Source organism: Silurus meridionalis, chromosome 17, assembly GCF_014805685.1.
Source record: "Silurus meridionalis isolate SWU-2019-XX chromosome 17, ASM1480568v1, whole genome shotgun sequence".
NCBI classification, from domain to species: Eukaryota; Metazoa; Chordata; class Actinopteri; order Siluriformes; family Siluridae; genus Silurus; species Silurus meridionalis.
Window position 1 is genome coordinate 16,994,285 of NC_060900.1, and position 27,772 is coordinate 17,022,056.

Sequence of the window (27,772 nt, forward strand, 5' to 3'; positions counted from 1 at the left end):
TTTGTAGATTAGGGGATATTTTATTTTCATTGTATTCCAACAGAGGTGCATAGAAACATGCCTACATTTTACAAAAATGTTAACAGCATCACGAAGACACACATTATACAGGTTCATTACGAGTTGCTGCATGGTACCATACAATTCTACACGAGAAGCCATTTCCCCTGAAACACACACACAGAGATGACTGGGGCTAAAAACATAAATACCATAGAAAAAATAATCTCTGTTTATGTTTTATACATAGTTACCATAATATGATATATAGCATTTGTGGCATGGTTATGCTAACTCTATAATATACACAATGGCATAACATACTGCGCTACATACACGTGTGCTTTTATTTACAAACAGTATTTTTGTCATTGAATGAGATTGAATGTTGAAATAAAAACTAACATTTTGTTTGGTTCATTAACATAAGGCAACTATGGCAGACTAATAATAATAAAAAAGAATAAAAGACTTCTTTCACCTATATTAGAGACTATACTTTATATACTTCTGCTGATGTGTCAGAATGATTGTTTTTTTTCATTACATTACAGAAGGCACAGCAAGAACAGAACAAAGTACATATACAGTAAATAAGGATTAGATGTTTTCTATATGTTTTGCTAATTCTACAGCAAATCTCTGACATGATACTAATCAGATACAGAAATGTTCCAAATGTTTTTCTTTAGTCAAAACAAATCCAACTTCCAAATTTTACAAGAAGGCTAACAATTTCCCTTTTTAATATAAAGATTTAAGGGCATATTTGTCAGACGTGGCTCCTGACGCCTACCTTATGAGACTATCAATTGTACTAGGCTATTTTTGGAAATAGGACACTGATGTTATCCCAACCCTAAAAAAATGCTGCTGCCCACTAACGTTGTGACCATTGCAAAACGTTCCCATCGCTTGCATGAAAGTAAAGATTTTCGCAATGTTGTTGACAAAGTCACTTCAGATAAGACAACATACAGTACAGACAAGATTGGAGGAGCCCAAAATATTAAGTACACTTGTAAAGGTACGACATACAGAGTGAGGTCATGCAAAGACATGCTGAAATGACAACAAGTATGTTGTTCTGCACAGAAAGGGGACTTGTGTGCATAAGGCTGGGACTGCTAGATGAAAGGCTGAGATCCAACACACACAAATGGATAAGATCCCTGATGAACAAGATCCCTGATAAACAGGATCTCTGATAGATAGGATCTCTGATGAATAGGAACGCTGATGGATATGATCTCTGATGGATAGAATCTTTGATGGATAGGAACTCTGATGGATAGGATCTCTTCTGTTCATCTAATAATGTCACTTCACGTCATTGTAGTCACTTCTGGCTGGCTGTAGCCGGTTGTGGTTGCAATGGCATCTTTGCAGCTCTCTGCAATGGAAATAAAAGCTAAAAGTTAACATCAAATCTTATCTCAGCCACGTGATTCTGTATTCCACTGCCTACTTAGATTTTATTTCCCCATTATATAGTATAACTACATAAACAACAGAATGGAAGTCCAGCTTAGATAATAATTACAAAAAAAAAAATAATAATATTTTCCTCAAAAGCAGCCTAAATCGTAAGAATTTAAAATTGTTCAGCAAAATTGTTGAGTTTACTTTCTAATAAACAAAAATATAAATATATTAATAAAAATTTAGTTATAAAAAGTTATTTTAATAAATGTAAACCCAGCTACATATATGCATTAACAAATCCATTAAAGCATCTCTACATTAATTTTATTGTGCTGAACTTTCAAAGAAGATCCCTGTGCATTCATTTCATACTCATTTCCCCAAAACACTACATAATATAATATGCTTCAGTGCATTAATATCCGCAAGCTGCTTCGGTCACACACATCCCAGCATTCTCATTAGAAGTTTATATAGTGTTATGCTGTGCTGAACAACTCAGATGGTTGATAAAATTCACTTAATATATTGTATTTCTGTCACAGTGCACTGCAGCAGATTAACAGAACATTTATGACTCTATATGACAGAATACTGATAGATTTTCATGAAAAAGAATCTATCCAGATTTGTGAGCTGACTCTAAAATTGTCAACTTTTTGGAAAACATGATACATTTAATCAGACAACACCAGTTTCCGGCAGTTTACTGACTCAGAACACAATTTAATAGTCCATTGTCACCCATCAACCACACATACAAAATAACACATACATGCACATTTTATGGAATATCACAGCCAAATTTTGTTTATAAAGCTGTGCAGTGCTTTAGCACCAACCAAACATGTTTATTGATCTAAGCATGTACACAGAGCTTCACCACTGCTCTGTGATTTAAACCAGACCCCTCTGGATCTCACAAACTCTTAGCAAAATCCCTGAGGCTTACCATTGTTGCTTATAGAACCCTATTAGCAGCAATTAGTGTATTACAAGGCAGTCTCTTGAGACCAGGAGAACATCTATAGCTCACATCTGCTTGGTGGTGGTGCTTCTGCTGAATTTCAGTACTGACTGTCTGCTCTGCCACATCATTATACCTCCATCAGAAAGCAGGCAACCTGAAACTGACAGTGCCGCTCACAGCCAGACGATAATCAGGCAGGTTATTTATAGGTAAAAACCAGATGTGAGTTATACAATCAGCTTTGGGATGATTGGCACCCATGAAAAAAAGTCTGTAGATGATTAGCTTAATTCCAATCTATATTAAACCTTTAAAGGAAATTTCTATTATTCTATGCACACAAAAAAACATTCGAATCAAAACTACATGGCTTCACAATTACTGATAGCCTTAAAAAAAGTCGGATGCACAAAACTGAAGGATTTTCCTTTTTATTTATTTATTTATGAGTTATTCATAACTCATGTATGCCTCCCTGTTTTTTTTCTGTGGGGTGTAAATATTAGGTAACACAGAGGCAATATTTTGTAATTCACTCCTTTTGAAATAAGACAAAACTAAAACTTTCAGGCAAATCGGGCAATGGCTATAAAATTGTTCCCATGTCTAGAGATTTAAAACAACCTAAGCTCTAAAGACTCTGCCTGTAACACGTCTAATTTGCCATTATGTACAGTGGGAAGGAGGGTAAGACAGACAAAAAGAATGACAGTTGGTCTGTTTATTAAAAAGATTTGAGATCATTTTGACATCACCAAAACTACAATCACATACCTCTATGCAAACAAACTTTTATTATCTAAGCACAAACATAAGAGCCTAGAGTTTACTTTACAATCTTGGAGCCTTGACAGGAGCTGTAACATTTAGTTCTCTTAGCAGAACAAAGACTTAAAAGCAATCATTCAAAATAATAAAAAATGGTTCAGTGACTACTGAATAAACCAACCTTTCTCCTTATCTTTACTTCATAAAGAAAGTGTGGAATAAGCTAAAGAGCCAAGTCCACCAGCGGACCTGAAATCTTAGAGTATCTGGAGAGAGTCAACAAATTAAATTGACCGGCATAAAAAGTGATATTTTCTAAACACAATGGATTCACGATTATTATTATATTTAGAAAATATTATTATATTTTCTAAATATAATAATAATCGTGAATCCACTGTGTTGTTGTTTGTTAGTTTTGCTAGCTTGGGGGTTTGAATTTAGCGGTAATGTATTATGTGTTACCGGCTGGAGCAGCCCCTTTAAGAAGGTAGTGGATGGAGGTAAGACATGAGAATCCAGTACCTTTCCAAAATTAAACATCGTTCAGAATCAGATAATAAATAAAACGGAAACAATGTAAATTATGTATTCTTTCTGTGTGGCCCGGTACCAATTGACCCACGGACCGGTGCTGGTCTGCAGGCCAGGGGTTGTGGACCACTGCACTAAATGATCATAATTCTTTAAACACCATTATTTACATGTGTGGTAGAAAACATATTTAAATCATTCGTATTCGGCAACAGGAACACGAAATTAACTTTGAAGTAGAATGCAATTTTCCGTTTTCAACAACATTTCGCCAGAGAGGCAGGGAGTCGGTTTAAGCTCTCATTAGGGGGATTTTACAAACTCTCAAAACGTTGCGACTTCAAAAGTACAAAACATCCGCCTTAGAAATGTCATCAGAGTGAAAGACAAATCAATGTCAGAGAACCTGGAATGCAACCATTAGCTCATTAAAAGCTAAACTGTTGAAAATAGTGAAACAAGAGGAGAAACAAAAGGAGGGTAGATTCTTTCAAGGAAATGCGGTGGCGGCTATGAGATAAGAACTGAGAGACAACAAAGAAGACTTTTTTAAAAAGAAGAACAGAGGAACAGGGGAAAAAATATGCAATAAATCATATAATCAAGAAGGAACCAAGGATGTTCAGTAAGGCTTAGTTCAGTTTAGAGTTTCAGAGAACCTGTTCGTGCCAGAGTCAATATTCCTACAGAAGGCAGGGGGAATAATTAGAAATTTTACTCTGGAGTAGATGCTACATGATAAATTAGAAATGTTTCTCAATTCCAAGAGAAATGTCATACTGAATAGCCCAAAATCTATTACAGTAATCCCACTCGCGGATAGCATGACAGACCAAAAAACTTATAGGGAATTGTTTTTATGATGAAATAAAGAAATTTAAGAATAAAAATATCATTATTAATTATAAAATGAAGTAAACAGTACTGTATACATAAAATAGCATTTTTGGGGTGGCGTCCTTTTATCGCGGTTTTTCGTTTATCGCGGACGTTTTTGGAACGTAACCAACCAGATAAACTGGGGATTGCTGTATATAAAGCATTGGTCAACAATCGCATTATATTGATACAATTGGTAAACATAATTATAAATGCCACAATGATGGATTGGACTGATGTCTACATGTTGAAAGAAGCATATAATGATCATCCACTGATCAAGATAACAGAAACTGTTAGTGAAAGCATGTTCTTAGTGATTTACGAATTGTGAGCCAGTTGAGAATATGCTCAAAAGCCATAGAGTCTTCAAGCACTATAAAGGGGGTCTTTTCCATGTCAAGCAGGAAACGAATAAAATGGAGCGCCTGGGTGTGACTGAGGAGATTTCAGATCTCACTTGATTGTATGTACAAATAGTCCAAAAAGTATGAATACAGCAGGATATGCATTTTTACTTAAAACAACTTAGTGAAGCCATCAATCTTGAATAACGTTGAAAGTTTAAACACTGCCAATGAATGCTGGAAATTTCCACTGGGGATGTCAGCAAGAGTCTGACCACATCTGTAACCCCTTTTGCACAAAGTAGGTTTTTGTGTTTTGCTTTCTGGTATTACTAATGCAACAAGAATCTTTAAAAGAAAAATGAAGGGAGTATACTGTTTCATTTCAGAATTTTAAGAAGTGTTGCTGACTTTTCAAGCCTCAGGGCTAAAGCACACAGAAGGAGAAATGTGTACCCAGGCAGAAGCTGAAAGCCTGTGCCATTCAGGAACTCAGCAGACCACAAAATCATACTGAGCAGAAATGCATATTTGGTGTGATTAATTAACTGTGCTGCTACTTACCTCACAGCTGTACTATGCTCCAGCCACTTAATGAGTTGTTGAAATGTGACAGGAAGAAGCATTTGTGACAAACATGCAAGTCACTTTAGTCCTTGCATGCTACAATACACAGAAGCCAACAGTCATCAATGTTGATACTAGAATTTACAGAAAAGGAAACTCACTGCTTTACGAGCATAATGGAAAGATGTTCCCCATGGCCTCTTAATCCTGTGCACTTACATCAGCAAAAAGGAAATATTGTATAATGTACCTCTTTGGCCATAAGCCTCAGTCCCTTTGATAAATCTGAAAAATCTGGATGAAGCCAACATTCACTGCTATGCTTCCAGTGACAGTGTACACCCTGATCCACTAACAAGTGGTCCAGTAAGTAAGTAAGCCAGTCTCTCGGCAAGGCATCAGTGCAGACCTGAAACAAGTAAGTGCTACAGGCTACAGCCTATTCCAAAACCTATTCCTGTTTATCGGCAGACAGCTCATGACTACTTTGTCTACAACATTAAAAATATGTTTGTCCACTAATGGCCAAATTTTAAAAAGGTGGCAAACAAATGATCACAAAGCAAAGGCTTTTACATCTACTTCTAAAATAAATGCCACTGTGCCAAATTATTTCAAACCCTACCCTCCTGTGGCCCTGTGCGAGTGAGACTTAATGGCAAAAAGAGATGGATGACCATCCAGGGTGCTGTAAATATGCCATATCATTGAGCAGCTCAGGCCTGGTGTCAGCTCTCCAACTAAATGTTTATTTCTACTGGAAAAGAACAAACCTTGAGAAAGGAGAGATTTGTGATGAACACTGATTATTTTATGATTGCAACATTGAATGCCAGAGTGTATGCATAAGGATGTCCTTTAGTGATCTGAGTATCCTTCATGTTTTTATTACACATAAAACAGAATATTTAGTGGTGAACAGGGTTGCCAGGTTTGTGTTTTTTTTCTTGCTGAAACACTTCTTTGCTCATACAATAATACTAAAAGACTACACCCCCACCCCAAAAGTCGAATTGCAGTGTAAAATGTAAATAATAACAGAATGCAATGATCTGCGAATCTAATAATCCCATCTTTTTTCACAGTTGAACATAGAAAACATTAAATGTTTTCAACATATAACCATTTAATAAAATGAAAAAGATTTAAAAAGGGATGTAGGCAAAAAGGGCTAGAAAAATAAGTGTTACTGAAAAGAAACAGTCTGTGAACTGTGACTGTGAACAGTCTGTTTGCTGTCTCATCCATAAATGCAGGTTAAAGCTCTATAATGCAAAGAAGAAGCCATATGTAAACATGATCCAGAGACGCTTCCATCTTCTCTGGCCCAAAGGGTATTGCATATGGAAGTGGAAAATTGTTCGTCAGATGATTTGAAATATGAAATTCTTTTTAAAAAACCAAGAATGCCATTTTGTCTTTCGAAAAAGGCAAAGAGGGAGAGTCTGCCTTGTGCTTATTTCAAATGCCTGCATCTCTGATGGTATGGGTTAGCAGCTTGCACAGCTGGATAGGTACCATCAATGCTGAAAGGTATATAGAGGTTTTAGAGCATGTTTTTTTTTTCAGAGAAGGCATCATTACTTCATAATAGAAGGGTCCAGGTGCTGAACTGACCTGCCTGCAGTCTAGACCTTTTACCAATTGAAAACAGTTGGTGCATAATGTCACAAAAAAACAAAACAAAGAAGACCCAGGACTGTTAAGAAGGTAGAATCCTGTATCAGATGCAAATGGGACAACATTACTTTTACAAAATTTCAGCAAGAGTTTCCAAATATACTATATGGACTGTTGGTAAAAGAAGAGGAACATAGACATTTGCCAACTTTTTGAAGTGTGTTGGAGCTATAAAATAAAAAATGTCCTTGTACGTTTCCTCAGTTTAAACATTTGTATAACATTTGTCAACATATACTGTATATTTTTTGTTTTATTGTGAATAAAATGCGATTTCATGAGATTTGCAAATCATTGCATTCTGTTTTTATTTACATTGTACACAGCATACCAAATATTTTGGAATGAGATTCTCCTTTTAATTATTATATATATAATAATGCAAAGTACACTTTATTAACTTAGGTTCCCTGGTGGTCTAGTGGTTAGGATACGGCACTCTCACCGCTGCGGCCCGGGTTCGATCCCTGGTCAGGGAACCAACCCCAGCCACGTTCAGTGCTGGTCCCAAACCCAGATAAATGGGGAGGGTTGTGTTCGGAAAGGCATCAAACGTGCGGAGGATCCGCTGTGGCGACCCCTAACGGGAGAAGCCGAAAGAAAGTTTACACTTTGTTAAATTAGTACCTTTACATTTGGATAAAGGTAGAATTTATAATCCTGATACAGGTTAATGTTACAATATTTAATCTGTCAGTGACAACTATGTGTTAGATTGGACAAAACTTGGAATTGTACAGGATGTATTTCACCACTAGATTCGTTTTTTGGGGCTAATCATAAATAGCTGTGGAAACCCTGATAATGGCATATCGAATAATAAAACAGCATACAGAGAATTGGTCATGGAGCAAACGGATCATTTTCTGCCAAGGCCACAGCTGCCACTGTTGCTATTTTTACTCAGAATGCATCTTTCTCAACAATGGCTGTGTAGGTTCTTGCCCCCTGCATGATTCTACCGAAAAATAAAAAAACACAACAATGTGAACACAGAACTTCACTATGCTCGTTCTTCAGTAAGTGAGAATGTTGCCCAATCAGCATCAGTTTAAAAAGGATATCAAAAAAGGGATGATCAATGAATTAGATTACTCTTTCTTCATTCTTTTTACAATGCTATGTTCTGTACCATTGCGTTTTCTATTTGTTTGCTGATGCTGCCCTTTTAGGCAGGTCTTTCTTAAAAAAAGATTTAATCAAGACTAAAAATTAAATTTATTTAAATGAAAATACAATAAACAGACACTATGTTTTATCCGCTGGGTTCTCATGAATTAAAGTTAGGTCAGTCTGGTCTGGATTTCTGTTTAAGTTTCTCAGTTACTGGTTTTGTATATAAAACAGAAGTATTACCAGCTCAATACTACAGGGTAAGGTAATCAACATTTTACACATTGATTACACTGATTATCTTCTTTTAATCTTTTCATTAGAAAGTTAGTAAACAATATAAGATTATTAAGTTTAAGCTTAATGCCTATTTCTAAAAACAATATTATGAAGAAAAATAGTAGCAGCATTAATTTTTAACATTCGAACTTATTAGCCCTTTTTCTTTTTAAAAAATCTTCACTTACTAAGATAAAGTTTTCGCATTGTTTAGGAACATTATTTCCACAGACAGCCTTTCTACAATTTTTCTTTCAACAGAGCCTAATCTATCAAGCTCAGAGCAGAGTAATGGCTCAGGCGTGAATCAGAGGTCGACTTGACAGCACTCGGTAATAAAGAATGTCAAGCAAATTAGATGCTTTATGCACATGCTTCTTCATCCTGCTGATGCTGCTCACTCACTATTACTTTGGATTTTATCATATTACAGGTCAGTGCTGTTAGATTTCACAATAAGTTCTCTGTTTTTGGTAACTTTTCTGTAAAATTACAGAATCCCCTAAAGGTTTATGATAAATAATTGTTTATTATAATGTTTGATAAGACATGCATTTAATGTTAATTGTACAGATCTTTATTAACAAATTCCCTTTTCTGACAGCAGGATAATATAATTTGGCTATAGGTTCCTGAACCCACCCAAAAATTCCTGAAAATATCTATCATTGTATTTCTATTGATACTGTTTGAATACATTTTTCATGTTATTTTCTAACACTGATTTGGCTAAAATATTTCATCCTTGTTCCTGTTGACTGGTGGTTATGCTCTGGTTTCTGTACCTGTACAAATAGTGGCATCAGTGCTGCAGGAAAAGTCTCCAGAAGTCAGGAGGAAAGCGGTCCCTTCTTTCTTGCACTTGTCTCGTTTGTGTGAACGGCAGAGGGACCACCTCTCGCTGGGAGACAGCGGCTCATCCTCGGATAAAACGACATTAGCATCACCATTCTGCTTTGAGCCTAACAGAGAAACAAAAGCAAACAAAGCACACAATTGTTCATAACAGTTTAAATACAATTTATATGGATTCATTTGGGTGTCATACAGTATGCATGATGCAAGTGTTTTACCTGAACGGTTCCTCCCTATGTTTTCCTCAGGTGCAAGAGGGCATGTGTCACTTTGGGTGCTATTCCTGGGTGAGTTGCTCTCAGATTTCCCAAATGAGGCTGAGTCCAGCACTGCATCTGGGTTTCGGTGATGACGTTTCCTCTTCTTGGGCAACTTCTGCTTCGCCATTGCCAGGGAGTAGTACATTCCAAAATTGTTAACAATAACAGGGACTGGCATGGCAATGGTTAGAACGCCTGCTATTGCACACAGAGCACCAACCATCATGCCCAGCCAGGTCTGAGGATACATGTCCCCATAACCCAGCGTGGTCATAGTGACCACAGCCCACCAGAAGCTGATCGGAATGTTTTTGAAATGCGTGTGGCTGTTCGCGTGCGGATCATGAGAGCCTCCAACAATTCGCTCTGCGTAGTAGATCATTGTAGCAAAGATGAGGACGCCAAGAGCAAGAAAGATGATGAGAAGGCAGAATTCATTCACACTTGCACGCAGTGTGTGGCCAAGCACTCGCAGCCCTACAAAATGACGGGTCAGCTTGAAGATTCGCAGGATCCGCACAAAACGCACCACTCTCAGGAATCCGAGCACATCTGTGGCCGCTTTGGAGGAGAGTCCGCTCAGACTCATCTCCAAGTAGAAGGGCAGAATAGCCACAAAGTCAATGATGTTCAGCAAATTTTTGATGAAGAGATGCTTGTCAGGACAGCAGATGATGCGCACCAGGAATTCAAAAGTAAACCACACCACACAGATGCCCTCCACAAGTGTGAGCGCAGGATTCGTCACCACCTCCAGAGTGAATACCACCTTGGTAGTGTTGCCAATCGCAATCATTTCGCTACGGTTCCGGATTTCATTGAAGGCTTCATGGGTCTCAAGGCAGAAGTTGGTGATCGACACCAAGATGAAAAAGAGAGAGACAAAGGCTATGATCTGCAAGATACAAAACCACCATGTTATCATAAATGTTCTCTCTTTATCTAAACAGTAAGCATGTTTATTATAGAAACACTTAGCTAAATTTGAAAAGATTAAATTTGCATCAAAATCTATTTGCATCGATTTAAATGTAATCACTTTACACTTTCATCAATCAAAATCTTAATTACTTTAAGGAAAGAAGAAGTAGAACAAACTAAAGTACCCAAATTAGAGATCATACATGTATATGTAGAGTAGGTTTAGTGTATTACACAAAATATTTGTGCAAAATTGTTTCATAAACATTTTTGCATTTTTAGTTAGTAAATTAGATAAAGTTTTTTTAAATATGCCACCTTTTAATGTTGCATGAGAAAAATGAGTTAGCTTTAAAGATACTGATGCAAAGGCAATACTTTATGCTACATATAAGCTGTGTAAAATGTTTGTTATTTATGTATGTATGTATTTATTTATTTATTAACTCACAATGCCGATGCCTATTTTAACACATAACGTTGTGTAAGTTAATATAATATCTGGTGTTGGTAACAAATATACTTCATGCAATGCTTTAATCGAAAGCTGGAAATGTCTAATGTTAGAGTAGTTCCCATTTAAATAAAACTAAGGAGAAAATCTGCAAATGAATAGCAAAAGAAGCCGAGTCAGCCACTGTTTGTAAGATAAGATGTCATCATTCAAACTAAAGCCCAATCGTGTCCTATCAAAAAAAAAAAATTAATATGAAGACAGCAAGATATAGCATTAGAAATTATAAGAAATTATAAGACACGCTGTGTGAAAACTCCATTAGCTGGAACAATTGCGGTTTCCTCAACTCAATTACGCACAGCAGGCTAGATTTCATTTCAGTTCGACAACAGTAACAAGTATCACAAAAAGACTAAAATAAAGACAAGATAATAATCTCATGAATAATTCATGCAAAAGAAGCATGAGGAATAAATAAAACATTGTCATTAATTAATGAAATTATCTCACAGATGATCAATGTTTTATTTTGATTTGATGATAACAAATAAATAATATTGAAATAATATTTAATAAAAAAAAATTATTCAGATTACATTTGAAACTTTATCAAGCTTTACTTTATACATAATATTTTTACTTCCCTGTCTGGGAAACATGCAACCTTTACTGAAAAAGCATTAATTTAGGTCTGCTGCTATACATTTTTTAAGTAATCGAGTATTCTAACGATTATTTGAGTAATTGGATAAGAAGTTATATTTCTTAATTTAAAAGCAATATTAAATAAGAGGAAAAAAATAAGACAAGTCTCTTAAAATGTACAAGTAATTCATTTTTCTATTTAGAAAACTGGTTTATTTTTATTGCTGAAACTGCATACAAGAATATCAGTTAACCCCAAACCCATTTAGTTGCATTTAATTGCCATACTACATCAAAATACAAATAAAGTCCATTCGAAAAGTCCCTCCGCAGTGGCTGCATAGAGTAGGTTATGGGTTATATATTAAACTATTCATTTAATGAACCTCATAAATATTCTCACATGTATTTATTTATAAAATCTCGCACAGTAACGGAATGTGGTTTCCTTGTCTCCGGAACAGCTGCTTAAAATCTTACACGAACTCCATCCGTGTATTTATCGCCAGCTTTAAGAATGTGCTCCACTCCCTCCTCTATATGAATAAAAATATAAAAATCAATTTCAAATAACTTTCAAAACGGTAAGAGCACTGTACAAGGTTTTCTCTATGTTTTAGTTTGAAATTATCCCAAACTTTAAAAACGTTTTGCCATTTTCTTTGGCCTGAATCTTTTTTCTCCCCATTCCTCCCTTCTTCTGCATCAGTAATAATAGTCTGTGGGAAACACAGTTCTCTGTGTTTAGTTAAATGGACTAAACGAAGCGTGGATTTTTGAAATTTAATTACTTGAGTTACTCAAGGAATTGTTACAGCCCTACATTAATTACTAAATAAGTTACATAACCAGCAGGTCAATGAGGCCAAGCAAGTGATTTACTTCAAAAATTATAAATGGAAAGAACAAACATGGAGGGAGATGAATGAAAACATTTTCACAGCTGGTGTCATGTGTGTATAGCGAGGATAAGAAGCCAACAAGCCAGACAAAGGGGCTCAATGTGATTGAGATTGTTGGCAACACAAGATTGTTGTGTTTACATGCTCACTGAAAAAAATAGTAACAGAACACTTCCAGCTGTTTAAATATGCGTGTGTCAAACACACTGAGAGAATTTATCTATACAAAATCTATTTAGCAAGCCAAGACATTCACATGCACTCCAGATCACAGATAGATAGATAGATAGATAGATAGATAGATAGATAGATAGATAGATAGATAGATAGATAGATAGATAGATAGATAGATAGATAGATAGATAGATAGATAGATAGATAGATAGATAGGTTGATTGATTGATTGATTGATTGATTGATTATACCTGCTTCATACACGAGACTCATGATATTCACTATACAGTGACCTAATAGACAGGTGACGGGTTGCTATAAAAGTATAGCACTAAGACCACATTGTTATTATCTCCAAAAAAATACTATAAAATAAATAAAATGGGCTGAATATCTGCATGGAGAGACTAGCTTTTTAAATAATGCCTACAATACTCTGGCCACAATAAATACACAATTAATTTATCATATATATATATATATATATATATATATATATATATATATATATATATATATATATATATATATATATATATATATATATATATATATATATATATATATATATATATATATATATATATATATATATATATATATATATATATATATATATATATATATATATATGTATACAAACTACACTGATTGATCAATCAGCCAATTAACCTTTATGCAACAGTGAAAGATAGAACACTAAAAATAATAATATCTCTAAGATATGTCCACACACACACACACACACACACACACACACACACACAAAAAAAAACAGGTCAAGGTTGACATGTCCTGGTGTTTCTAATCTGGGAACAGTCATCAATAACACTATTATTGCAACTCCCACAGAAAAGGCTCCTGTCCTGACTGATACACTAGTGTGTGTGTGTGTGTGTGTGTGTGTGTGTGTGTGTGTGTGTGTGTGTGTGTGTGTGTAATAGCCTGAAAGGCTGCACACTGTCTCCCATGGCAGCTGTTCATTATGCCTCTATGTGCCTTTGGAATATTACCCAGCAGGTTTAGCACCTGTTGCTCATTCTGGGATTCCAGCTCCATTAATAAGATTTGTCCATTAGACTTCTGGGAAAAACAAATTTTCAGTATCACTCAAATGCATTAGCCCTCACAACCCTGCCATCTGGCTGACAGGATAACATTCCACACATTTTAAGCATTGCCTCTTCTCAGTTCTTTGAGCAAGCAGTACACAATTAATTGTCACATTGTTATGACCACAATTGGATAGGCTCTGTTGACGTCTTGTGTATCATTTTGGGTTCGAATGAGTTTCTATCCACCATACTTGGAAATAAGGTGTAGAATAATGTGTAGAATGATAAACACTTTCAAATGCTTGAAAACTATATATTATACCATAATAAACTTAAAATGAAGTAATTTAATTTAATTTTCATATGAAAATATATACTATAATACAGCAGATTTGCAAGCACGAGAGCCCTATGAGTGTTTGAGTGTGTTTTGGAGGAGGGAGGGTATGGTGGTGTTAAAGAGGAAAAAAATAATACATTTTATATAAAATCCTCTTGGAAGTCACTTGAATAATGTCCCTAGTACAAACAATGAAATGCTGTCACACAGATGACGTTTTATATGTTAACCTGCTTAAACTACGTAAATGCATTTGAGCTGTAATTATCAAGCAACAGTTTTAATCACTTTTCAATTATCTTTACCATTGCAATTTTGTTGTAGGTCTACCTGAATTGCTGTTTTCTTCAGTCAGTAGTTAGCTCTATTAGCTCCTTACTTGTCTCAAACAGAACAACACACAAGATTTTATTTGATTTTCATGAATGAACTCAAAAAACATTTTTTTTTTTGAGCAATGAAGACGCTACACCAACGCATCCTTTTTTGCGGGGGAATCATTAGCAGTGAGAGAGGAATGTGTCGATTGACTAATCTATCATTTAAGAAGGAAAGCTATTATTTTGTTGACTGACATCTTTTTCTGGCATACTCTAGAGCTCATATCGGAAATATGTGAAGTTTGGCAGGTCTGATACAGACATAAATATTCATTATTTGGATGTTTCTCATCTTACCCCTCACCCTATCTCCATAAATACAGCGTCAGAATGTGAGGTGACTGACAATAGTCTACTTACAGCTAAATTATATTTCTAATAAAAAAATCTATATATAGCTGACAAGACTAAAGAAATCTACGATCTGCTTGTTTATAACACCAATAAAAAAAACAGTTCCATTTAGTCAGTAATCTTACTACATCTGGTCTTATACTAGGCCAAATGTATGTGGACACCTGGCCATGATACACATATTTGCTTGTAAAACATCCTTTTACAAAGGCATGACATTTATACCTTCATCCTTTACTCTTTCGAGAAGGCTTTCCACTAGATTTTGGAGTGTGGCTGTGGGGATTTGTGTTCATTCAGCCACAAGAGTACCAATACTACTATATTACTATATTGGACTTATTTGGAATAATCTGATCATTTGCACTGCCTCACTTTTACATTCCCTGCTCTAAATGTACAGTCAATGTCTTTATCTTTATTTATGTAGTTAGTGTTTTATTTTCCGCGTTTTAATAGTGTTATATATTTTTATAGCACCAGCATGCCATGAAAAATTCCTTTTCAAACACAAAACTCATGGTATTTGGCAATAAAGGTGATTCTGATTCTGAAGAGCATAAACGAGGTCAGGCACCAATGTTTGATAAGGTGGTCTGGGGCACAGTCCTTTTTTGGAATCATCCCAAAGGTGTATAGCAAGGTTAAAGTGTAGGGCTTTGTGCAACCTAATATTGTGCTTCAAAGACCTTGGAAAACATCACCAAATAGGTTTAATGCAATGCAATCATGTGCCTATATTTTTGTTGCAAACATTTGGGAGATAGCAGTAGAAAAACAGCGGTATATCACGCAGAAACAAAACATTTGATAATGTGACAAACCATGAAATTGACATTAGTCAAATGGGTTAGACACATATCCAGGACTGAAATGTTCCTATAATATTCATACGATTTCACACTCAAATGGCATTCCATTACTATTTAAACTGCATTCTAATTACAAAGTCCAAAACCGAAATTTTAGCATTACATACTGTGGTTACATCAATCTACCACACAGTGATGTTGGGCTTAACACTGCTCTTAATGTGAATGACATTATGCATTGGCCAAAATAAATAAATCAGTGTCATTTATTTATTTAATAATGCAGACAAATGCAATGCAAAACAACAATAATAATCTGATGAATAAAATCTTCTGTCACTTTTGCAATGTCCAATTGGTAGATAACACTGAGAAATATATTTGAAATCAATAAATAGATTTTTTTTTCAGCAGATGATTTAATGTTCTTCGCTTGCTTTTGTGAATCAGTTTGCCCTTTAGACTGCCAAATTGTGCCGAATTGTGAAAGATTTATCTATTTCAGAGTAGTCAGCATGGTGTGAGTTATTAAATCAGATTTCATGTCAGCTATGTTGTCAGTATTTATGTTCTTTGCTTGAAATCATATTTTCTATGCTTTGCAAGTCAATCCCTTATTTTTTTTGGTAATATCAATTAGCATAAATGGCATTATTGTTATACAATATTTAGCATGTTGCCAAGATGTCATTTACAAAATAATTCAATTAACTAAACACATTCTGTTTGCTTAAAAATATGGTCTACAAAATAAACATAAGTGTTTTATTAGAAAAAAAAAAGCATTAGCAACACTGTGGGCGATTACCATAAGGAAGACAAGATACCACCCTTAGCTTTTGGTTTACCTAAATGACAAATAGTTTATCACAGTGCCAAACAGTCATTGTTGGGCCTCCCACAGGTTTTTCCAAAGCACTCTGGGATTGTTAGTGACAAGCTCCTTGCACACCACGAAGACACCAGCACTGTGTTCATAAAAGGCTCCTTCTGAGATCTAATCATAACATTCTGTACACAAACGACTTCTCAGGCATTTTTGCATGTGTGTGTGTGTCAGTGGTGTAGGGATGTTAAATGACACAGGGGAGTGCTGCATGTGTAGTTAAGTAATTGTCATCAATGCGTCTGTCCTTGTTCTCACAGTATTTCACGAACAGTTCATGGGAACAGGTCCCCCTACATTCATTATATCATTAACCACAATGTCCTTTTAAAAACAGTTCAATCTACTGAAGACCTAAACCTAACCCCACACATTCTCTCAAGTTGGACATTCCAAAAGCCTATATATCAATAATAGACTAATTAGCATATAACTAGTATATATTACTAACTGCATTATTTTCCTCCTTTTTAAAAGAGAAAATGCAATATTTTGTTATTTTGTTCTCCTTGTTCTTCCAACACATCTGCTGCAACATGTCTTCTGTGATGAATAAAGTGATCCATCTATCGATTTATTCATCTATCTATCTATCTATCTATCTATCTATCTATCTATCTATCTATCTATCTATCTATCTATCTATCTATCTATCTATCTATCTATCTATCTGTTTATATCAATACTAGGGTACAATTGTAAATGAAAAGCATGGAGGACAGTGACAGCAACATACGGTAGGTTTAAGTATAATGAAAAAGATTAAGGAACCTATGACATTTCGATTATGCTATAGGCTACTCTCTTATGAGCAACCCAGTAATAGACAGGTGAAAGTTGACAAAAAACAGTCTAGCAACTCGCTTGTGTGGTTTTAGGCATACTGTATCTTTGTTTAGCTGTATTCAAAAGACCATCTATGTGCATGGTTGCACATAAGTAATTTTCCCAACGCCAACAGAGGCCGGGACAAACCCATCACTCAGACCCTAAACTAGCCCATATATGTCAGGCACTGAACTACAACTTTCTAGAAATAAATTCTGTATTATTGCGATAAATGTAGTGTGTAATTATTTTTAAATGAATGCAATGGAAAAACAGAAACAGAAAGAGATAGGAAACATGAGCAGGCAGGATGGATTGTGCTGTAATGCAAATAAGTGTCATATGTAAACTTTTGATTTGAAAAAGGTTATTTGAAAGTATGTTTGTAGAATCAATCATTGTGCATTATCTAGCTATACATCTCATATAAAGGAAAAAAATAAGCGGAAATGGTTTAGATTTAATTTCATGTTATTTAGAGAGTATTTAAAACTGTAGATCTGGCAACTCAAGACACAGTCCTGTCTGCTGTTCCTCAAATGAAAATATTCATAATTGGAGTATAGGATATAATTTTCCATGCTCTATTGGGCCTCTAAAACACTTGTTGCAGTTTCTATTTTTTAACAAAAAAATTCTTACAAAAACATGTCCATGGAATAAATAAAAATAAAAACACTATATTTATGAAATACTAAAATCTTTTTTTTTTTAGTCAATCAAAAAAGGTATTTATTTCAGTGGCATTTATGAATGTATGAGTTGTGAGGACTTAATGAAGTTTAACATTTATTGAATAGCTGATATTTATATGGTTACAGATGAAGCATCACAATTTTTTTTCAGATTTTTTCCATAAAGACATCTCAAATATAGTGTAATTCATAGTTACATATGTTTAATTTTTGTGTTCTATAGGTGTGTGTGTGTGTGTGTGTGTGTGTGTGTGTGTGTGTGTGTGTGTGTGTGTGTGTGTGTGTGTTGTGTGTGTGTTAGGCCCATTGCCAGGCAGACCTTTGAACACCATCCTCAAGCAAATTTTTACACAAAAATCATTACCAGGCAGCAAAATTTGCCAAAGCAAAAGTTAATAATTAATGGTAAAATAAGAGATTATTAACATTTATGAAGATTTATGTCATGCCATGAACCACATATGTTACAGCGAAAACTTATGCATTAACACCTACTCATAACTAATGTTTACTTTAAAGACTTAAGTGGTGGTAAATGAGCCAAATTGCCTTTAGGTTATGAAAGCCATTGTTATCTGTTCCTTTTACGAAACTTATTACATTTGTGAGAACATTAACCTCACATTCTCCTGGGTGGCAAATGCGCTCTGAGCACACAGTATGGACAAGGGAGAGTAAACTGGCCAATATTTACATTGTGGTCATATGGATCATTTTGTCATATCCTGTCTTTTACTGTCCAGTGCATTCAATCTGATTGTTGTAGTTGAGAAACCACCAGGCTTTGGCAACTTCTATTGTCCTTCATGTATCATAGAACAGCAATGCTAAGACAATTCATGCAGCTTTTATAAAAGCGGCCTGAAATGTTAATTTGGATTTGTATTAAGATCAGACAAAAGACGGGTTTTTTTGATGCCTAAAGATGAAATACAGCAGCAGCCTATTCATGCCTTTCTTGAATGAATGAATCAAGCGCATAACTGACAGGAAGAGACACCTGCAAGCCGAGAGCAGCCAAAGACAGAACGCTCCTCATGCTTTAGCCAATTACCCAGCTAGTGATTAATTATGGCTGAGCCACAGCAGCAACACACTAATGATGAGGTAGAGTGGCAACACACACTAACAAGTAATTCTCTGAAACTGTGGCACAGGTTTACAGAGTGGGTCCAGATCACATAAATGAGTCACAGAATGGTTCAAAAAGCATAAAGCGAGTGGTTGAGCAATGACCTTTACAACAGCTCTGCATCATAGCAAAGTGCATGTCAAAGAGGACAAATGCACTCGTTTCTATAACAGATGTAGATTATACAGCATTAACAGCAAAAGTAATGTGTGGGTGTTCTGCTGTCTCGTATCACACTGAGCTGTACATGTGAAGATTCAGAACCCCACTATTACAGGTACTTTTAAGGCTTTAAGTTAAGCCCTAAAGGAAATTCATCATTGTAAATCAGATTGATCTGTATGTGGAAAGCCTTACCCTATAGTACCCTTTCCCTTTCCCTCTCTCCTCAGATGGGCTACACTTCTTACCGATTAACCTCCTCGATTTTGCTCCTAACAGCATTAGCCACCCCGAGAAGCAGTTATTCAGGAAACATAAGCCCTCTGGCTGATAATGCTCTGAGCAATGATGGGAGACGGCCACAGACCACAGGAGGCAAACTAGCCTAGACCATGTTAGTGTCCAAGGTCCATTGGCTCGATGACATTAAAAACATTAGAATGCATTAAAGAATATTTTGTTAAATCATAAGAGCTTTTTATCCATAGCAGTGTACGTGGGTCTGCTCTGTCTCTACCTTCCTGATTTCCTTCCTTGTTTTCAAGATGAGTAAACCCTGTTGTTAAGAGTAACGCTTGCTCACAGAATGCTTATTTCATTATTATTTAATTTTAATAAAATTATTTATTGTTATAATATTATTTAAATTATTATCTAATTTAATAATTATTTAATTAAGGAAATTTGAAAGAAAAACCAGTGTTTTCAAAACTATTGCCCATTTTCAGAGTTGACTTATGGATATACTGTTAATACATAACAGCAAAACTGTTATGCAACTATTAACTTTTAACTTTAGCAATAATCTACTAGGGTCTACTGAAAACAAAGACATGTGACAGTTATTTACTATTTCTACCTCAAACCCAAGTCCATTGTTGATGTAAGCATAAAATGTCACAGAAATATACAGTACAGACCAAAAGTTTGGACACACCTTCTCATTCAAAGAGTTTTCTTTATTTTCATGACTATGAAAATTGTAGAGTCACACTGAAGGCATCAAAACTATGAATTAACACGTGGAATTATATACATAACAAAAAAGTGAACTGAAAATATGTCATATTGTAGGTTCTTCAAAGTAGGCATCAAGAGAATGCCAAGAGTGTGCAAAGCAGTAATCAAAGCAAAAGGTGGCTACTTTGAAGAACCTACAATATGACATATTTTCAGTTGTTTCACACTTTTTTGTTATGTATATAATTCCTCATGTGTTAATTCATAGTTTTGATGCCTTCAGTGTGACTCAACAATTTTCATAGTCATAAAAATTAAGAAAACTCTTTGAATGAGAAGGTGTGTCCAAACTTTTGGTCTGTACTGTATTTTGGACAATGTAAAGATGCTTGATATTATGGTATGGCATTGAAGAGCAATATTAAATATATATACATGACAATACAAATTAATATTTTAATCCCTGTAAAGGCTGGAATTTGTATAAATGGGTGCACGCATAAGTCTACAGAAGTCTAATATTAGGACAATTCCTATTCCAGGTCTGAATTTTCTATGATTAATTCATCCTTAGAATTCAGTTAGGATCTCCACCTAGATTTATTATGAGCTGTAAAAAATAAATAATTAAACAATAACTGTCCATGTAACCAGTTTATTCACGTCTGCATTTCAATGCCTGCTTAATGTTTACACTTTCTGCTGTTGTGAATTCATCGTGCACATATAGGATGAAAGACAGAAACAGAAAGAGAGAGGGAAGATGAGCAATTGTGCTGTAATGCAAATAAGTGTCATATGTCAACTAGATTTTTAAATAGGTTTTTGAAATATGTCTTTAGAATCAATGATTGTGAATTATCTAGCTATAAATCTCAAATAAAGGAATGAATTATTTCCTAGTTGAAATACATTATTCTTTATTGGTATAAATCATGTAAAGCGATTTAAAGTAAAGTGCATTTAAATTAACATAGACACATAAAAACAGATTCAAACCAGGTGCGAGATATGGCATTGGATCCAAACTTAATCTTTCATGAGTAATGATAACTTATGTGTGATAATCTACAGGTGGGATTTTGCGTATTGTGCACTCTGACAGATGTAAAAGGGTAAAGTAAATGAAGTTGCCCAGCCAGTTTACACAACTGGCCACCACAGCGAATCATCTCTCTCCATACCACCCTGTCCTCTACATCTGCCACTTTCAAACCAAGCCTTAAAAAATACTTTACTGACCAAAATTGCTCTATGCTATAGAAGGCATCGTTATCTGTTTCTCTCAAGCTACTTCCTACATTTGTGAGAACATTAACCTCACATTCTCATGGTCGGCACTCTGAGCACACTCTATACATGAGGAGAGTAAATTGCCCAAGGATATTTACATTGTGGTCATATGGATCGTATTTCAGATCCTGTCTTTTACTGTCTAGTGCATTATTCCGATGTTCAGACCATTTTATACATTTAACTACTCGAAGATGCAGCAAAGGATTTGGCATTTGTGAACAATATAGCCCTTTATAATAATATCATAGAAGTAGAAAATTCAGGCACCCTTCATAAATGGAGTATGAAATGTTCATTTTCATTTCTATCTAGCTCAAACCAAAGGGGAGGTTTTGGTTCCTGCTTTAGAAAGACTTCATATTAAGGAAGTAAACAAAGCTTTTGGATAATGCCTTAAATAAAACATGTTTCATCGAAGTAGTACACTATGGTGTATATTGTTATGTATAATACTGTAAATCAGATGGTGGTATTTGCATAATGCTGCATGTAATTGCATCCAGGCAGTAAAAGTAGGGACAACCAACTTTTCCAACCATATGTGGTTCTCTCCCAAACGACCGTAATTTGAAGTTGGTCCCTCTTTTGCAGCTATAACAGCTCCCACTATTTTGGGAAAGATTTCGACAACATTTTGTAGTTTTATTGTGGGAGTTTTGTGTGGGCCATCATGTTCTTTCACAACAAAGTCACCCAACCATGTCTTAATGGACCTTGCTTTGTGCACTAGGGCAAAGTCATGTAGGAATAGAAAATCGCCATTCCCAAACTATGGAGCCATATAATCATCCAAAATGCCTTGGTATGCTGAAATGTAAAATGTACATTTACTGGAAATAAGAGGCCTAGCCCAAACCCTGAAACACAACCCTAAAACCAATATCCTTCTTCCACCAAACTTTACAGTTGGCACAATGCACTCAGGCATGTAACTGGCATCTTGTAGCCCAAACTCACCCATTAGAGTGCCAAAAAGAGAAGCATGATTTTCCCTCCACAGAAAATGTTTCCAGTGCCCCAGAGTGCAGTGGCAATGTGCTTTACATCACTCCAGCCAACCATTGGCATTTAACTTAGTGATATGAAACTTGCATGAAGCTCAGCCATGGAAACCTACTCCATGAAGACAGACTTTTTTGTGCTGATGTTAATGCAAGTGGAAGTTTGGAACACCAACAATGGAATCACCAGAGAGATGTTTATTTTTCCGACCCATGCACGACCCCGACTTTTATGTGGTAATTAATTCATTTTTCATTAATACCGCTTACAGTTGATCATGAAATATCTCGCAAGTATGAAATTTCACAAACTGATGGTGGCGTCCTATCAGTACCACACTGGAATCCACTGATCTTTTCGAAACAACCCATTTTTTCCACAAATGTTTATAAATGCAAATTCATGCAGCTGTGGTGATAAATCAACTTAAAACTCCTGAATTTGTTTATTAAGGGGTGTGTCGCAATAATTTTGTCCAAATTGTGTATTTAATGAGAAATAATGTTATTATGACAAAACTATAAGGGAGGCATCCTCTGTTCACTCAGTTTATCTTAACCTGACTTATAAGTAGTCTAATCCTAACCCTAGTATAAAATCTTTACAGTAAAAAAGGAAATGCCATCCATATGTCTGTATGTCTGTATGTATGTATGTATGTATGCAATACAATACTTACATTTTCTCCCTAACAAACTGGGCAATCTCTTTACTATAATATCACTTTACTGTCATGTAATAATGTGTTGTTAACTTTATGTTTGCACTGTAAACTTTCATGCTCTTATTAGTGTTGTGTATTTCACGGCTAGGTAGTGTCAGCACTGTGGTGTAGTGTTTGTATGTGTAAGAGTGAAAGTATACACTGTTCAATGCCTACAGTCTACAAAATGAGTGAACGTCTTCATGATCTATTTCTGCTAGTCGAGCAAACATAAACAGATCCGTTATCCATTTTGTGTCCGAAATGCCGAATTAAAACAATTCCTGTTCATAAAACTGTTATATAAAAAAACAATATTGCACCTGGAATTGTGCGGTTATACTAAATATCAGCACCAAATCACAGACATGTCTATATTTAACATAACCACACAATTGTGACTGCATATTGCTTGAATGCATCAAATCAACTGTGTCGACGTTCCACTCAATCTGTATTTATTTATAAATATTCCAAGTTTTAAAAAGAATTATGAATCAGCACATCTCAGCAATGATTTTGCCACATACTTCCTAACAATGTCACTATTGCACATTACAAACTCCTACTGATTGTGTTCTTACTCGCTTTCAGCATACTTCTTTTCATGGCAGAGCTCCATGCTCCTAATGCTAGTGCAGTGGCTTTTCCAAGTGCATTTACAGTAAATTCACACAGGTCTGGTTGAGCACAAACAAAAAAATCAGTTTGTGAATGTCATTCATCAGTAAAAGTATTTTAGTCAGCATTAATAATGCAGATCCATTTTCCAGCTAAATATCTTAATTGTAAAAAAAATAATAATCATGTAAGTTTATTTAGTTTCTATGCAGTGTGTAGACAGTACAATCATGCTGTCTTCTCTGTGGGGATTATTGTCTGTGTGTGATGGAACTTAGATTGTGGATGGAAATGAACATACCTTACTTGGGTCATTTTAGGCAGCATTGGTATTTTTCATTGGTCGTGAATACACAACGGGTATATCATATAAGTCCCCGTAATACAATATTTTCAATGTTTTATTCCTCTTATACCAAAGCAATGAGTAGAATTTGTTTATCTTATCCTGTTACTTTGGAAAGTGCAACGTTCTTTTCATTAAAACTGTCTAATGGTGGAAAACTTCCTGGCACAAAGGCTAAACACAGATACTCTTTTACACACACACACGTCATTTAGGGAAACATTACAATTTCAGTGATTGCGTAATAAATTTTTTAAACAGTTTATTATTAGCCTTAGATTTTGTGGAGTATTTTGGCATAAAATGTATGTGTTATTGAGTTGTTACTCAACAAATCTGTCACTGTTAATACTTTTATTAGAACAAGTGAGTTACTGTGCTGCTTTGGAAAATCTATCAACTTTTAATCAACAAATTAATTTTAAAAATCAACAAATAGTATTTTGTGTTGTAGCATATTTATAAGGAACTTTTACGCTAACCTCTCTGAACCATATTAGACCATTACTTCTATCAAGTATAAATCATTGTGTGGCAGTTTAATTAGTCTGAAGTTGCTAACAACACAAATGTTTAGAAGGATATTTTGTACAGCACTTGCACACCAAAACAGTTTCTATGTTTATGCATTCTGCTTTTTGTCTACTAACACATACCCAGATGCATTTGTGTAGTTTGATTTATAGACCCAAAACTAAAAAGGATTCTGTAGCTATAAAGTCAACCTTACATATAATAAATGCAACTTCACCAAAACACTAACAGATACTAGTTCATCTCGTGTTTTATATTAAAAAAAGGTTTTCCATGTACATAATACAAAATGGCCTGTACCTATTCTTCTATGCTTTCTTGAAGATCTGGTCTACAAATCCCATGGTTAATTTTTTTAGTTTTGGTCTGTTGGTGAAATATGAGGGTTCATCATACATCAATAATTATTTATCATTATGATCAGCTTTATTGATTATTATTATTATTATTTATTCTTAATTAATCACCTTCAGTTAAAATAGGTAAACTTTTTTCTTCAGTATTGCACATTATGTATTGTCATTAACCATGTTATCCAAGGACTTGTTGATGTAGGATGAAAAATATTTAGAAAGAGGGTCATGGACCCAATTTGAGATAAAGTTGAATGTATTTTTATTAGTTAAATATATTTATATTATTTTTATATTATTTATCACATTATAAAAATGTGAGACCAGGCAGTTGATCAAAGAAAACAGCACGTGTGTGTGTGTGTGTGTGTGTGTGTGTGTGTGTGTGTGTGTGTGTATAAGCTTTGTTAGATTGACAGATTTAAACTTTGTAAATATTACAGTACAAGACATCTGGTAGTATATGGCACGCTACAGAACGTGTGCGAGACTGAACTGGATTCATTTGCAACGCACCTGGCAACCCTGCACCTAACAACACCTAAATATCCATCTCACACACAATGTCATAATAATAATAATATAAGAATATATATAGTCAAATCCTATGAATACTAAAAAGATGTGAGGAGTTCTGACAGAGTTGCTATAAGTTTAATAGTGAATCGGATGCTGTTGCTACGCAGCACCTGTTGCTATGGCTGTTCACGCGCCTAATTTATGGTACTTTGAAAGTCCAGCTTCTGATGCGGATTTTTTTTTAAATCGTGTCTCTAAATAATCGAAGCAACTAACAGCCTAATTAGAGTCTCATTAATTGTTTCATTAAGAACTGATGCCTCTTTTATTAGACGGCAAAATGATGTATTTCCATGAGAGCCTTGTGGCCTGGAGGACTGAACTCCGCCATGTAGGGTTATGAAAGGAGGATGATCTTACCCTGGCAGCGCGCGACGAGTATGGGTCTTCAAAAAGAGCCCAGATTTTGGGCTGCCAAACTTCGAAGCATCCTCTGGAGTGCTCGGGACAGTCCTCGAATCCGAAGCGTCGCGGCACGTCGCGATCGTCGTCGGCGTCCTCAGGATCGGGTGGCTCGAAGATGTCCAGCGCCTCCTCAGCGTCGCGGTGCTGCCGGTAATTCATCCAGCAGCACGGCTCCACATCTGTCTCGTCAATGCCCCAGAAGGCGAGTTCCTCCTCGAACAGCGGGCCGCACACATCCGCCGGGCAGTGGAGTTTCCCGGTTCGGTAGTAGTTGAGCACGTAGGCGAAGATGCCCGGGTGCCTGTCAAAAAAGAACTCGTTGGTGCTGCTCGACGTGTGTCCCGCGTCCGATGTGGATTCCAGCTGCGCTTCTGTCTCGGCTAGCCACGCGAGGCGCGTGCCCGGGATACTCCTAAGCGTGCTCTTGTAGGTCTCGTGGCGCGTGCCGCCCACGTTCAGGATGATCTTGTCCGAGTCTTCGGCCCTGGCCATCTCTTCCTTCAGACATGATTTGGACGGAGGTTTGTTGCCCGACTTGCGCCCGCGGTAAGACGAAACACACACCGAGCTGATCATAGATTTGGATGGAGAGGCGAGCGCGCGCCGGTCACTCCCGTAATCAGATTTCAGAACATCACGCGACAAAAGTGGAAGTGGTAGACGGATGACTCGCCGTTATCGACACCGGGGTCGTAAGTGCGGCATAACGCTCGCTAAGGCCTCGAAGAACCACCTGTTATCCAAGAAACACCGCCTGCAACAGAGCCAGAAGCGCTGGATCAGGATGGAAACTTCGGGTTGTCTCCAGACGGCGTCTTAATGACCTAATAATCTAATACTCGTCACATAATGGCATTAAAACGATTGAAAAGATAAGCATATGTCGCATCCAAACCAATGCATTACATTGTGCAATTTGTAATGCACTTAAATAAAAGCAGAGACGTCGGTGCGCGTGCAACTTTGACATAAATCGTGTTTAATAATAAAAAAATAAAAACATAGAGTTGACCGTATTAAAGTATATGTGCAACCAGAATAAAAAAAAAAAGTGCGCTTACCTGATTTTGCATGACCTAAAGGGTGTGTCCAAGTGTCCAAATAATGCACTAATATAGCCGTCAATCTGCGTGATGCAAGTCCTCCATGCTTTGGTGTTTAGTCTGAGTCGGTGTCAGTTTGTTGGGTTTGAGATGTGTTGCAACTCCTCAAGTATCCTCCCTCAGCACAGTCCCAGCCCACAGGGACGGATTGAGCATCTGCAACAGCAGCTTAACTCTTTCCCTCCTGTGTGATATGGGAATAAAACAAAATATTATATGAACCCATTGAACTGTGTAAATAAGTCTGTGGATCATCTCCGACCCATCTTTTCATTAATCCACGATTAACATCTTGTCAAATGCATAAAAAAATTAAGTTGCAATAAGTTCACAGAATTGTAGACAGATTTGGTGTTTTCAATCTCCCCCTTTTCTGCTTTTCCATCTCCCAGACTTAATTAGATTGTTCTTGTTCATCTGCCCATTGAGCAAGCAGTCCCTGTCTTGGGC

At 35.9% G+C, this 27,772-nt stretch overlaps 1 protein-coding gene across 1 annotated transcript; it reads right to left on the reverse strand.

The window, feature by feature from the left end:
• Positions 1-27,437, reverse strand: kcnc4 (potassium voltage-gated channel, Shaw-related subfamily, member 4). Its single transcript, XM_046871383.1, has 5 exons — positions 27,281-27,437; positions 26,175-26,973; positions 9,636-10,572; positions 9,348-9,524; positions 1-1,393 (listed from the first exon to the last, which is right to left on the reverse strand). The coding sequence occupies exons 2-5, from the start codon at positions 26,793-26,795 to the stop codon at positions 1,326-1,328; spliced, it is 1,803 nt and encodes a 600-aa protein (XP_046727339.1). The 5' UTR covers positions 26,796-26,973; positions 27,281-27,437; the 3' UTR covers positions 1-1,325.
• Positions 27,438-27,772: the final 335 nt, after the last annotated feature.